General features: G+C 39.4%; 2 protein-coding genes and 1 long non-coding RNA gene across 5 annotated transcripts; all 3 read right to left on the reverse strand.

The window, feature by feature from the left end:
• Positions 1–8: 8 nt before the first annotated feature.
• LOC149402062 (uncharacterized) lies at positions 9–3,274 on the reverse strand. 2 transcript variants are annotated; one of them, XR_016296043.1, is made up of 4 exons: positions 3,098–3,274; positions 2,856–2,960; positions 2,316–2,571; positions 9–749 (listed from the first exon to the last, which is right to left on the reverse strand). It is a non-coding gene; the product is annotated as an uncharacterized LOC149402062 (long non-coding RNA). The 2 variants fall into 2 exon arrangements; XR_016296042.1 differs by having other exon boundaries at positions 2,856–3,274.
• Positions 3,275–3,553: 279 nt separating this feature from the next.
• On the reverse strand, positions 3,554–7,652 carry LOC149402063 (protein NRT1/ PTR FAMILY 8.3-like). Its single transcript, XM_089608848.1, has 5 exons — positions 7,331–7,652; positions 6,572–6,680; positions 6,264–6,481; positions 5,002–5,558; positions 3,554–4,604 (listed from the first exon to the last, which is right to left on the reverse strand). The coding sequence occupies exons 1-5, from the start codon at positions 7,379–7,381 to the stop codon at positions 3,785–3,787; spliced, it is 1,755 nt and encodes a 584-aa protein (XP_089464974.1). The 5' UTR covers positions 7,382–7,652; the 3' UTR covers positions 3,554–3,784.
• Positions 7,653–8,916: 1,264 nt separating this feature from the next.
• LOC149402064 (protein NRT1/ PTR FAMILY 8.3-like) lies at positions 8,917–12,085 on the reverse strand. Of its 2 annotated transcripts, none has more exons than XM_089608980.1 (5): positions 11,892–12,085; positions 11,686–11,800; positions 11,378–11,595; positions 10,666–11,207; positions 8,917–9,997 (listed from the first exon to the last, which is right to left on the reverse strand). In XM_089608980.1, exons 1-5 carry the CDS (start codon positions 11,940–11,942, stop codon positions 9,217–9,219), a joined length of 1,707 nt encoding a protein of 568 aa, XP_089465106.1. In that variant the 5' UTR covers positions 11,943–12,085; the 3' UTR covers positions 8,917–9,216. The 2 variants fall into 2 exon arrangements, with proteins under 2 accessions (XP_089465106.1, XP_089465105.1); XM_089608979.1 differs by having other exon boundaries at positions 11,300–11,595.
• Between the last annotated feature and the right edge of the window lie 2,801 nt (positions 12,086–14,886).

Genomic DNA, 14,886 nt, shown 5'->3' on the forward strand with positions numbered 1-14,886 from the left:
TCGTTGTTTTTGCCGCGGCTTCATGGCATTCATAAAACCATTTCATATCTCTCTCTCTCTGCCAATCCATCAACTTCGATATTGAAAACTCTCTCACCTTTACGTTTAATGCATTTAATGTCTCCGTGTTCTTCGTCATGATTGATTACCTTTTTTCCCTTAACATACACCGTGCTCACCTTTGGTACCCGACATCATTAGCCAAGTATCGACGTATTTCGAGATTTTCAAAGTCCAACATGACCATGAAGCTTTTTCATTCCTGTCGAGTGTAAGCCTTTGTGGCATTGTAAAATTTTGACTTTACCTCCTTGGTCAGACCCTTGAAAGTAGTCTTCAAATTACCATGTAGATGGTATATGCAAAAATCATGTTAACAATTTGGAAATACCATCTTGACGCCATTAATTATGCCAACGTGCCTATCATATACAAATATTGTATGCTCTCGTTCTACAATTGCGTCCTTCTATTTGGCGAAGAAGTAAATCCAAGTCTCGTTATATTCTGAAGGACTAACATAGTGGGGTAGTGGAAAAAATTGCTTGTTTTCGTCCATCCCACACGCTGTATACAACGTTCATTCGTAATAGTTCTTCAAATGACTTTCATCGACGATAATCGCATGTCTAAGGTACTTCCATCCCCTTCTCCATGGGATGAGTGATATTAAAAAACTAACAAATAGGCCGCCCTCACAAGTGACAAAGTCAAATAAAAAGCCTAGATTCGTAGTCTCGATCATGTACCTTAACCAAGGATCGAAATACCGTTACCGTTACCGTTCCGAGCCTTCGAATTTACCGGTAACCCCCCGTACCATAAAGGAATGCCGGGGGAAGCGAGAAAAAAAAGGAAACCGGTACCGTTGAACTCACCGTTACCGTAGAGGAATACCGTCAAATACCGTATTTACCGAGGGGAATTCAGAAAAGAAATATACAAAAAAACATACAAAGTACGTAGGATAAAATTCATAAAATTAAAAATAGTGTATAATGTTTCAACACAATACGAAATTACAAACACAACAAAAAGTAAGTTTAATAACCAAAATGATAAAGTTCAACACAATCCACCAAATACTATTGTTCAATTCGACTCGTATCCTCCACTTCTTGAGGTGTCTTAGGACACTGCTCTTTTGATAGGGCTAACCCTGTTTGCATTGGTAACAATGCGCATGTAAAGTAAGGCTTTTTGTGTAACTCGTCTTGTGAACGTTGGAATCAATGAACGAGTTTTTTTTCCTTGAATTTAGTATTGTTGCAAATTATAATTTCACTAGAGCGTGAAATGGTCCTAGATTTAGAAAATAAATATTTAAGGTCAATTAAAGATTTCGGAATGAGTTGAGAATTTCGAGTTAGACTCGAATGATTTTAATTTCCCGAATAATATTTTCGGTGAGTCCTCGAGTACTAAGAAGAGTCTCGAGAGTGAGAATAATTTTTGAAACACCTTAAATATATTCAAAATAAATTAGAATCAACGAGAAATTATCTCGGTTTATTTTCTAAATCGTTTCCATTTAATTATGGACGAAGTGGTGAGCATTGAGGAAAAATGGACCAAATTGCAACAAAGAAAAGTTGTTGTGGTAGAATACTAGAAAAGCAAAGTAAAGTAAGGATGTAGTAGGAATTAGTCATATTTTAAGTTTTCTAGAGTATTCCTTTGACTTATCAACATGGGAAATAAAGGAGATAAGTTCATTTAACCTTATCAACGTGGGAACAAAATGGGAACACATTGAGACAACCCAAAACACGCAGGAAGAAGGAAAAAAAAAAGAAAAAAAGAAACAGAGCTCATTTTGAGCGATTTTACGAGAGAGAGAAAGAGCGAGAGAGTCCGAGAGAGTGAGTGAGAGACCGACGACCGTGAGAGAGGCCGGAGTTGTGGGTAAGTTCCTTTTCTTCTTCTCCTTCCCGTCGTTCATCTTCTTCAATCCGGGAAGCTCACTGGGAAATCCGGGAACCGGCGGGATCTGGGAGAAAATGGCTGTGGCTGCGTCGGGAAGGTGGCGGTTTGGCGGGATCTGGGATAAAAACGTCTAGCTCGCGGCGGAAATGGAAGCTCCTCAAACCGACGTGAATTGTGTTTTTTGAAGAGGAAACCGGGTATTTATACCCGGGTTTTTTTTTAACTGAACCGGACCGGGAAATGGGAACCGGGTTCCTACCCGAATCCCGGTCCGGTTCCCCCGGAACCACCGGAAAACTCCGGTTTTGGTGGTTCCGGTGCCGAGTAGCTCAAAAAAGGGGGAACCGGATCAGTTCCCGTCCGGTTCCCCCGGAATTTTAATCCTTGACCTTAACTTAAGAAGCTTCGCGTACAACTCTTTGTCAGTGTTGTAGAGGGATTGTAGAGCTTTCTCTCTGGACCGCCAAGCTTTTTTGTAAGACACCGTAATCCCACTACATGTAACTCATGTTCTCTTTCGATCTGCACATTCCTATGGTGGGATCCGGATACTTATGATCCACTGCCTCTCTTATTAAACCACATGTCGCTTGCGGATGACGTCCTTGCCTGACGCTTAAGGCACAGCTGAGGTCACTGTAAAACCTAAAACATGAAAATGGCATACTTAGTTTCCAAGATATACTATAAATGATGTATGTTGTTGACATCTATGTCAACAAATGATGGAAGTTGTAGACAGATGTGAAAAATTTACATTGTTTGTTGACAACTATGTCAACGACAGACATCATTTGTTGGACTCTATGTCAACAAACTAAAATCATTTGTTTACATTGTTGTCAACAACTGGCATCATTTGCTGACATAGATGACGGAAAGATTACCAAGAATTTAATACCATACATAATTCAACAAAGACAGTTTACCTTATAATCTCAAATATGGACGTGTTAGTCTTTCTGACAGCTCGAACAACCCAATTACAACGTTCTCTCGGACAAACTACGTGGAGGGTCTAGTATACGCCACAACTTCAAAAATATTTTACAATCCAGATAAACTTTTAAAGCACATAAAAAATTATTTTTTTAGGAGAGAATTTTTTCAGAGAGGGAGTATTAAAAAAAAATAAAATATCAAATAATTCAAAGTAAAGAAAATGTCGAACCTAGAGCTTGAGCTTGAGCAAAAAAACGCAGATATGGCCGTCAGACCTTGAGCTTGAGCTTTGGGCGTAGCAATGGCGACGAGAGAGTCTCCATCGAAAGCTGTGAAAACCAAGAAAGTGAAGCTCGAGAAAGACGCAAGGGTTTCAGAGATTGATGAATCTAGAGAGAGAGAGAGAGAGAGACGTGATATTAAATGCCCAGCTGAAATATAAAAGGCAATGCTATTAAATGCCCAACTGAGAGAGGATTTCAAAGATTGACGGAGCCTCGTAAGAAAAGATTTACAAGAGTGTAAAAATTGTTGCAAAATATTCTATCTCCGATTTATTAATAGAAATGACCAAATTAACATTTTAGTTGAGAATGAGTATCAAAGACTAATAGATTCTTCCGTTTCCCAATACTTATTGCAGGATATGAAAATCAGAGTTTAATTATTTTGTTGGATTTCAGTATACAGGTATTTATATAAGCTAAAATGATTACCATTAAATTCACAAGAAAAGAGAAATATGGACCAGTATATATTCCGATTCTTGTCTTGAGAGAACAGGAACTTGATCGTAAACAACAAACATCTTTCTTCCAACTTAAAAATATTGAAAGCGTAAAAAGGAAATCCATATAATTCCAGGAAATTTTTGCTTTCATTTACAGGCCAGTGAAATATAGTAGACTTCCTTATCTCACCGGATCTTTTGCTTGTACCTCATGGCACACACCGTGTAGATCAACATGTTCAAGAAGCTGAGTCCGGCCAAGAGCCAGAAATAGTTATCGAGCCGACCCTGGTTCAGATTGTCGGGAATCCACCCCGGCGACCCACCTTTCATCGTGAAGTAAGTCACGACCGTGAGAATAAAAGCGCTGAGATAGTTCCCCAGCGCGGTGGTGAGGAGCGACAGAGCGCTGCAGAGACTCCTCATCGCGTCCGGCGACTGGTCGTAGAAGAACTCGAGCTGCCCTATGAAGGTGAAGATCTCCGCGGCTCCGAGCAAGAAGTACTGCGGAATCTGCCACAGGATGGTGATGGGGACGGGGACGGGGTCGTCGGTGAGGCCGAGATCTCCGGCGATCCTCAGCCGTTGGATCTCGACGACGGCGGCGGCGGACATGCAGAGGACGGAGAGGAAGAGGCCGATCCCCATGCGCTGGAGCTCGGAGAAGCCTCGCTCTTTTCCGGTGAAGCTTCTGGCGATGGGGACGATGATGCGGTCGTAGACGGGGACCCAGAAGATGACGCTCACGACGTCGAAGGTCGAGAGGGAGGCGGGTGGGATTGTGAAGGACCCGATCCGCGTGTCCATCATCGTTCCTTGCTCCACGAACATGGTCGACATCTGAGCGTACACCGCCGAGAAGACGATCCCGGACGCCCAGATCGGGAACATTCGGATCAGGATCTTCAGCTCCTCCACCTGCGTCACCGTGCACAGCCTCCACGGGTTCGAAAAGTTCCCGCTCTCCCTCTCCGCCTCCGTTACCACCGCCGCCTTATCCAAGCACCTGCACATCAACTCGAGTTTTTTTTTTTTTTTAATTATGATTTTTAGATGTTAAGATAATACTGTTTTTACACCAACATTTGATACGATACGAAATGACATCATAACCCGGTAAGGCAATTCCCTCTATACTCTCCTATAAGACATTATCATAATGGCTATTACGTCTGAAAATGACTATTTACCTAAGATTAACCAAACGTTGGTTATTTAGCAATGTCAAACGTTTAAGTTGGTTATTTTCCTAATGGACCCTAATAAAAAAAATAGCCAATTTAAATGAATGAATTTGTAGTCAAGTATATAGCTAAGTAAGTCTAATTTAAAAACTCTGAACAAGAAATCAACAAAATTACTGGACAAACACTAGTGAGAAATAGGTAAAGAAGATAACTGACCGTAGTTCATCACTGTGCTCAATTTTACGGCTTCCTTCGATGGCAGAGGACTTGTCTTGCGTCTCAAACAAGAGAGTACTGTCTTCGGGGACTTGAGAACTCCATTTACGGAAAGAGGCGACCAACACCTGGCACATCCTGGTGAGAGGGCTTCCCCCGGGTTTCTGGAATCTGTAGAGACCCGTTCCGGCGAAGAAGCTGGCTATGGCGACTCCCATGAACAGAGCGGGAATCCCAAACCCTAAACCCCAACCGGCATTGTCTTGGATATACACCAAGAGACTGCTCGATATCAGAGCCCCGATGTTTATCGAGAAGTAGAACCAGTTGAAGAAAGATCCTTTCTTCACCCTCTCCTTCGAGTCCGTGTCGTCAAACTGATCTGCGCCAAAGGATGAGACGCACGGTTTGATTCCGCCGGTCCCGAGGGCGATCAGATACAGGCCGAAGAAGAACACTGCGTATTGGGCTGGACTGGCGGCCGGGCAATCGAGGCCCGTGCACTCTGGCGGTATCAGCGCCGGAAGAGACGCTGAAAGTGTCAATGTACACATTCCCTGTATAAAAAATAAATAAATAAAAATTACACACAAACAAAATTACTTTATCTTATGTATAGAATATCCTTTTTTTTTTCTCTTTTCCATGCTCAAGTTAAAGAAATAAACTATTCGTTATCAGAAATTAATTACTAATTTACCCCCTTCCCCTGGCGACATTCACTATGAGGTTACTCTTTTTCTAAGGAAACAAATGGAAAAAAAAAAAAAAAAAAAAAAAAAAAAAAAAAAGGGTCGGAGAGTATCACGTTCCCTATACAAAAATATAAATAAATACACGCAAAGGAAATTAGTTAATCTAATGCTTAGAATATCTTTTTTCTCTTTGCCATGCTCAAGTTACAGAAATAAACTATTCGTAATCAGGAAAAAATAACTAATTTACCCCCCTCCCCCCCGACAAGATTCACTATGAGGTTACTCTTTTTTTAGGCAACTGGTGAAAGGGTGAGCAATCATCAACAACGTGAAACAAAACTCTTTCTCAAACTGAATGAATCTCTATTATGTACAATCAATTTTAATGCTTATACTATTACTTCGGAAACCTTGGGTATTTTGCTAAACAAAAGACAAGCTGCTCATTTTCTTAAGGAAACCAATGGAAAAAAGGGTCGGAGAGCATCAACGTTAAACAAAACTCTTATTTCCTAAACTGATCAAAGAAACCATATATATTCTGCACACAAACGACGAACTTACAATGAAGTAGATGGTAGAGAAGACGGCGATGGTCCAATAGCGTCCCCAATAAGCATCGGCCAAAATGGCACCGATGAGTGGGGCGAGATAGCAAGTCCCTTGCCACGTCGTCACATTTCTGGCCGCGACCACGTTCCCTTCGTGCAGTTTCTTAGTCAGATACGTTACGAGATTGGTGGCGATCCCATAGTACGCCAACCGCTCGCAACACTCCGTGCCTGAATGTTCAGTACATAAAAGAAGACCCGAGTTATTTCAATCTCGAAGCGAGATAAAATAAAAAAAAACGGGACACTAGATGCAAAAACCTAGAATAAAAGGGCACGCTTTCCAGTTCCCGGTATTCTGCTTCAGCACAGGGTTTCCTTTTATGTCAACCGAGCCATCGCCAGTGTAAAGTCCATCGCCTTCTTCGTCCTAAAAGTCAACAAATAAATCTGAACTAGGTATTCTAGAAATGAGTTCTAGGTACTCTTTCTTTTTCTGTCAAGGGAAATCATACAATAACCAAGTAGAAAGAGCAACTACGTAAGGATAAAGACAATCATCCTGATATAATCACACAGAATTTCAATTTGAAATCAGGGTATTATATTTTTCAAGTTATGAGCATCATTAAGCAGAAGTTACCAGTGTTAGTTATTTGATATCAGCTTGTTTTATTATTTTTAATTTTTTGAGCTATTTTGAAATCATTTTATTGTCTCGCTCCTTCTAAAGCCTCATTGCTCCAAGCGTATACAAATCAAAACTTGAAAACGAACCCGTTTCATATACTAAACTAAAGTCAACCACAGCGAGATAAAATTTCTCTTTACACTGCAAAGAATCCAAATTAGATATTTCTGAAAATCAATACAATCAAAGACTTGCCCAAATTCATAATTCCAAATTCTCTACATCAAAGATAAAACCCAATCGATTGTCTGAAACTAGTATGGATTAAGGTCTAGATTCTAAGAAAAATACCCTATCCGAAAAATCTATGAACAAGCTGTAATGAATGAAAATTTTCAAAAGATGAACTCATGACAAATTTCTGCAAAATCAAGACAAGGATTATAAACCTGAAGAAGGCCGTGTTCCAAAAGCGATCTAACGTCCCCTTGCGAACCCATTTCTCTGTAGATTCCCTCTCTCCCTAACGTATATATGTAATTAAAATAAATAATGATACATTAAATTGAATCAAAAGAAACCCAACAGATAAGAAACATTTGATAAATGGGTCTCATCTCCCATATTTTAATAATATAAGTAACTCCTTATATCTGTTTTTCTTATTATAGAAGATAGGAACTTGACGTCGCTTAGCGTACTTTCCTAGGCAGCTTTTTTTTTTAATATAATATATCTGTTTGAAAGGCGTGATACACCGAAAGACAGACAGACATAGGAAGTGGGAAAATTAAAGGCCGAATTTACAGTCCCTATGGGCTTAATGGGAAATGCATATTTGCCTTTACTCTCGCAAGGGAGGAGAAACCAGTAATTTTATAATAAAAAAATAGTCGAAAGTTATTTTATAAAAGAAATTAATATTAGCCGTTAAATTTTTTAATTTTCATAAATAAATATTTTTAATAACAGTTAACTAGATTTCAATAGTTGTTGATCAGATTTTAATAACAGTTAAATCAAATTTAAATAGTTATTTATTATATTTTAATAAATTTTAACTAGATTTTAATAACAGTTAATCAGTTTCAATAGTTGTTGATCATATTTCAAAAATTGTTGACTAAATTTCTGAAACACAAGGGTATTTAAAAAAAAAAAAAACAAAAACAAAAACGATTACCAGTTAAATGCTGTAAAATATGAAAAATGACGCATGTTATAAAGTGACCCATTTGTTTTTGCTCAAAAGGTTTGCATAAAAAATTTTAAAAATTAAAAAAATTATTTTTAAAATAGACCATTGACTAGATATTTGAATAACATACTTTAAAATTATACTTAATTTTATTCCATTTTCGCAAATATTATCTTTCCACACATTAAACGACTTGTGAAAGAAGGACATAATAATAAATCCACACATGAAACGACTTATTTTCATAATAAAAATGAGAAGTGAGGTATAAGCATAAAGACTTTTGAAAATAATGGGCTAGTTTTACATCGATGTGCTTTTAATTAAAGTTTTTTTTGAGTTTCTATTGAATCTAAATAATGATCAACAAACGAAAATAACGAGTGAAAGTAATGAACGACGAGATCGAGAACATAGGATGATTGTAAAGATTGATAACAGGTTGTAACATGCGGAAATATGCTCCTAAGTCTCCTATTTATAGCTCCGGTTCTTCGGAGCCATGTCATGCGTCGGAATGGGATCTCGCTGCTTACCTAGGGGTCATGTATTGCCTTTGACCCGGTCTCGAGGAAGCGGCAGAGGAGTTGTGTTATCAACGGTCTGCGTTGTCCGGATCTTCGAGAAAGTGGTTAAGGAGTTGTGCTTAGCAAGTTGACCATGTATTGAGCATTGTGACTATTGATCGATAGCAATCTCACTTCAACAATTAATAAAAATGAAAAAAATAGATATATATATATATATATATATATATATATATATTTATACTAAATAACAAATATTTTGAGATACATTATTTATATATTAAAGCGAGTGTTTATGGATGATAACAAGTAAACTACGAGAAACACAATGATAAGATCCTCAAGCAAGCACAATGATGATCCGAGACTATGAGAAACACAAGTATACCCCTGTTGCATACAGTAAAGAGTTGTACAATGAAAATAGATGTACAACCCTTACGAGTCAAAATTACCAACAAAAAGAAAAATCTTCAGTTTGCTAAATGATATCGTTTAAAAATATATATATTAAAAACAACAGGCCTACGGCTTTTCTGAGCATTTTATTACTCGATTTCAGTATATATATAACTAGTGCTGCTCAGACTAGGTCTTTTTGTTTTTGGTTTCAACAAGAAGCTTTTTTCGGCTTGAATCTCTTGGCACAGACAACGTAAACAAAGAAGTTGACAAGGCTAAGAGCCGCCAAGAGCCAAAAGAAGCGGTCGAGGTGACCCTCGTCGAGATTATCCGGAATCCAACCGGCTCGCCCGCCTCTAGTCGAGATTCGAGTCACGACGGTGAGGATAAACGAGTTCAGATAATACCCCAAAGCGAGCGTCGAAAGCATCATGGCCGTGCAGAGGCTGCGCGTCGAATCCGGGGACTGCTCGTAGAAGAACTCGAGCTGCCCAACGTACGCGAACACCTCGGAGATGCCCATGAGAAAATACTGAGGCACTTGCCAGAGAACGCTCAGCTCCGTGGCGGCTCGGCCGAGCCGAGCGGTCTCCAAAAGCGCAGCGCAAATCACGGGGAGCGTCGAAACGGCCAGCCCGATCCCCATCCTCTGGAGCTCCGAGAAGCCGTTCTCTTCCCCGGTGAAGCGCCGAGCCAAGGGGACCAATAGCGCGTCGTATATCGGGAGGAACACGAGAACGCCGATCGCGTCGCAGGTCGACACGGAGGCGGGCGGGATCGAGAAGGACCCGATTCGCGTGTCCATCACCGTGCCTTGCTCCACGAACAAGGTCGAGACTTGGGCGTAGACTGCGCCGTAGACGATCCCGGTCGCCCAGATCGGAAACAGCCGGAGAAGAGCCTTGACCTCTTCCACTTGGGTTACGCTGCACAGATTCCACGGATTGCTGGTTCGCGAGTCGGGTATCACCGCTGCTTTGTCGAGAAACCTTGCGACAACAAAATCATATCGCACATCAGATATAACATGCCGAAATCTCAACAGGAAGAGCGTTCACTCGAAAAAGAAAAAAAACTCGAACAGTTTCAACATCGGTGGGTTTTTTTTTACTAGTTCAAGATCCAAAGAACTTGCCTCGAAATAGCTTAAAAGTACGCCGTGAAGACTCTCAGCAGGAAGAAAAAAGAGTTTCGTAAAAACATGAGCAATGAAAAAAAAAAAAAACTATGGACCGTTTTGAATAGCATGTTCACCAATAAAAAAAAGTTTAATGGTTACAAGAAAACAACGTATTACCCATCGGATAACATTTTTTTGGCAAAAGAGTTTTGATCTATAAAAATCTCTTAAAGAACGAAACCTAAAGATGAACACCAAGAATTTCAACAAGGTCTGTTTTTCACTAGTTCAAGATCTAAACTTTGGTGAATGACTGTCTAATTTACAGGTTTTATCACCACACGGAATTCGCATCAGAGAGACTAGAATGAACTTAGCAGAAACATGTCACCTCTCAGAAACTTCTGAGTTTTTTCAATCTTAAATTTAGCTTTACAAGGAGAAGATGCCAAGTGTATACTATATATATACAATGAAGGCTCTAAGCAGAAGAAAGAAAGAGAAATATGAACTGTTCAAAGATTATCAGTAAATTACTTGAGCGAAGGAGTGTGTTCGAGTTTACAGCTCATGTCCCTCGATTCGTATAGTAGTCTAGAATCTTCTGGAACCTCGATACTCCACTTCCGACACGAAGCGACCAAAACCTGGCTAATCCTCGTGAATGGGCTTCCCTCGGGTTTCTGAAATCTGTACAAGGAAGTACCGGATACGAAACCAGCAACGGCAACGGCCATAGCCAGCGCAGGAACACCGAATCCGAAGCCCCAACCAACATTTTCCTGAACCCAAACCATGACCGTGCTAGCGAAGATGATTCCGATGTATATCGAAAAGTAAAAATAGTTGAAGAAAGAGCCTTTCTTTGCCCTCTCCTTCGAGTCCGTGTCGTCGAACTGGTCAGCGCCGAAGGGTGAAACGCAGGGCTTGATACCACCGGTCCCGAGCGCAACGAGGTAAAGCGCGAACATGAAGAACCAGTACTGCGCTGAGGTGGTCGGTGGACAAAAAGACCCACCGATACACTCTTCCGGCCCCAAAGCCCGGACTGTTGCAGAGAGAGTCAAACCACACATTCCCTGTACGAAAAACAACCATCTTTTCCTCAGGAAACAAAAAAAAGAAGCCCATTTCACCATTTCTGTACTGGCATACAACTGTTTATTATTACAAGTCTTGTATTTCTATGGCCGAAAAAAGACTCGGGTTCTCGAGCGGAAATCAAAGAAATGGGGTTGATGGAATTTACGAGGACGTAGAGAGCGCAAAAGCCGACGATGGTCCAGTATCTTCCCAGGCCAGCGTCAGCGAGAGCAGCTCCGATGAGAGGAGTGAGATAACAAGTGCCTTGCCAAACCGTCGCGTTCTTCGCCGCAGAAACATTTCCTTGCCGTAGTTTCGCCGTCAGAAAAGTCACCAGGTTCGTTGAAATGCTGAAGAACGCCAAACGCTCACAGCATTCCGTCCCTTTTTTTTATTTTTTCATTTTGAAACTCAGATACCTTAAGCCAAAATTGAGATTTAGAAGAAAGAAAAAAAAAATGGTTAGAGAAATACCTAATATGAAGTAACATGCTTTCCAATTTCCAGTCTTGTGCTTCAGCACGGGATTCCCATTAATGTCGACCGAGCCATCGCCCGTGTACAAAACCCCATTCTCGCCTTCATAGTTCTAAACCATTCAAATGCAATTTAATATCATCAAATAAAAAAATATATAAAAAAAAATATATCAATTGTATAAGGATTGAAGATGAAAAAACCTGAAGCAGCCTATCTACTAGGACCGATTTTGGATCCTCCAAGGTTCCCATGTTTTCTGATATTCCACTGAAAAGACGGAAATATAAATATTTATCGCACACGCATTATTGAAGTATAAAACTACACGTTTTCTTGTGAGCAACAAAAAAACCTATCACGTTTTCTCGCAGTTCTCAAAATAAATCAATTACGCCACGATATATTTTTAAGAGCAGCCTGTGTGACAAATACCTTCTTAAGGTCCTGTGTGACTTGGCAATTATTTATTGGCGCCACGTCTAACCACTTCATTATTATTTATTATTAATTTTTTTGTTTTTTAGTAACGATAATGTTATATTAATTATATTAAATAGGCACGGGGAAACGACCTCCATCATGACACGTAACGACTAACAGATAATGAATTTAATAAATAAATAAATAACTAACTAAATAAGTTATTAAAATAACAAAGAAACTGATAAAAGCAAATTCAGCTAGTCAGTGGGCAGATCAGATCCCACAATCTGGGTATATTATTAGAAATATGCATGGGAATATATTGACAAATTCTAAATATTAAAAACCAAATAATATTTAGCGAAAATTAGAACAATAATAGAAAACTTGTAAAACAGAATTACAAACATGTAAAACATAAAACTCTAAATACAAGCGTCCAGCCCATTAAATGATTTATTTAAAGCGATATTCATCTTTCATATTGATTTGTTGTTTTCTTATTTTTAACGACAAAGTATTTTTGGCTTGATGTCTCTTAACATGATATGCAATTGATTGAGATATTTTGGCCCCTGCAATCTGATCTCGAGATATTTTTAATGGTTCGATATTTTGGAAAGTTTTCGATTTTGCTCAAGATAGTTTGGGCATGAATCCATACGTGTATGTCGGACCTTCGTACGAGTGATGTCGGTGGGGCGACGATGGTGGACGGCGTTGATGAAGTGTGTCAGTGGGATGCAGCATTGGGAGCGACCGACGGTAGTCGTGATGGATTGGTTGAGCGATCCGAGTGGTCCTTTGGGGTTGGGCCAAGGCCTCTATGGTAGTCCTTGGTCTTGGCCCTTGGCTTATGCTTGTGGGATGTGTTGTTGACCGTAGCCGGGGGCCAAGACTTACGTCTAATTTTGTGGTTCGCCGCTTGGGGTCAAACCGATATTGGTGGTTGGTTGCCTTCGGATGGCATCTGTTGGGAATCGTCATGCTAAAATTGTAGAATAAATATAATTTTAATTAACCAGCCTCTAGATTTCATAATTATGCTATTTAATGGGAAAACAACGATAATTATCCCGGTGTTTTTCTTAAAAAAAAAAAAAAACTTGCATGGAGTTTTTCATTCCTCCGCCGCTTCTAAATTCGATGCAAATTTCCTCTTAGATTCTAAATCACTGAATTCATGGATGTTTAATCTCCTCGTTGATTCTGAAACCTGGATGATTTAATCTTCAGATATCGACCCATGTCTTCCAAGTTGTTCTTCGGACGAAGTGGGACCAAAATGGGCTAACTCTATGGGAAATAGGGGAACATTTTGAAGAAATATATCTTAACAGAAAAAATCAAATTACACAATAGTTGAAATTGTGTAGGACAAAACTTCAGAGTGACTTTACTATAGTATTACTACTAGAGTATCTCAATTCATGATATCAGAGCCGACTCAGGAACTACGAGCCTAACGACTAGAGTTGAAACATACACGAATAAAATGCGAACATCCAATTCCATTTTTCTTTCATTTTATTATACCTCGTGAAGATTTCACTGAAATCCTGAAATTGCACTCTCGGTATTACAAGAAGTATATTTATTCGATATATTTACGAAGTTTCCATCAAGTACACGAGTATATCAATCCTCCGGGGTCCCATAGTAACAAGAAGGGTGTATTAACCATTATATCATTCGAGCTTCATATTATCCCTTGTACCACTGACTCCCTAGTGAAATATTATTTCGTTAATCTTATTATGAAAGTGTGCACAATCAATATTCTAGATTCGGTTATTAGGTGAGCGAAAATTTACTCTCTTTCATGAAAGCTTGATTTCATATCTATAAATCTCTTTCCTCGTGATCATATCACAAACTTCCAAAACATATGTACATAGAGATATTTCTAGGTGTGAACAAATGAATCAAACATCCTAAATGTACAACCTCAAAGTTTGTGACCTTGACACGTGTGTCATATCATTTACTTAAATGGCACAGCTAGCCAAAGTCTTTTCCAGATCGTGTACACACAACATATACAAAATGCTCTCAGTGAGTGAACCTATTCTCACAGACCTCATATGTGGTTTTTGATCTAGCTACTCGTGCATATATTATAAGCATCCAAGCTAGTTACCGCGAAAGGCGATAATGAAAACAACTCTTATGTTTAATCATATAATAAGAATGTCAATTTCTTTCTATTCATTTACAATTAACAGGTAATTACCAAAATATGTTTGGTGGGGAATCCTTCCCATCAACCTCATGGTCGAGACTAGTATTGGTAGCCAACCATTAGTGGAAGACATGAATTGGCCCGTGGGGAGTTAATTGTTGGTGGCCATTCATCTATGCCCGATTGGAAGTGGGGATTATGTGGCCACTCATCTACAGCTAGTAGGGAATCGGCCCTTGGAAGCCATTTGTGCGTGGCCGATAAGAGGTAGCTAGCCAGGATTCAGCTGTTGGTGTGTGGCTGGTATGGATTCGGATGAAGGGAGATATTGGAATATGGGTTGAAGTAACCTAGCTAGGGCTCTATTTTTATTAATTTTTTCATTTATTTTGTACGATTACTACAAGTTCGTATCAAACGTTTTATTTTTTAGCTTTATTTTGACTATATAACAATATCAAGCATTTTAGTTGACTAATTACTTGATTTTTTGTTAAAATATCGGGGAAATTGGTTGGAAACCGGATTTTCTAGATTTCCGCACATTCATTTTCTCATGTTTACCATGAAAAATTGCGAGTTGAGATTCC

The sequence above is a fragment of the Urtica dioica genome, chromosome 3, assembly GCF_054948205.1.
Source record: "Urtica dioica subsp. dioica isolate 48M chromosome 3, U.dioica_male_clone48M_v1_H2, whole genome shotgun sequence".
NCBI lineage: Eukaryota > Viridiplantae > Streptophyta > Magnoliopsida > Rosales > Urticaceae > Urtica > Urtica dioica.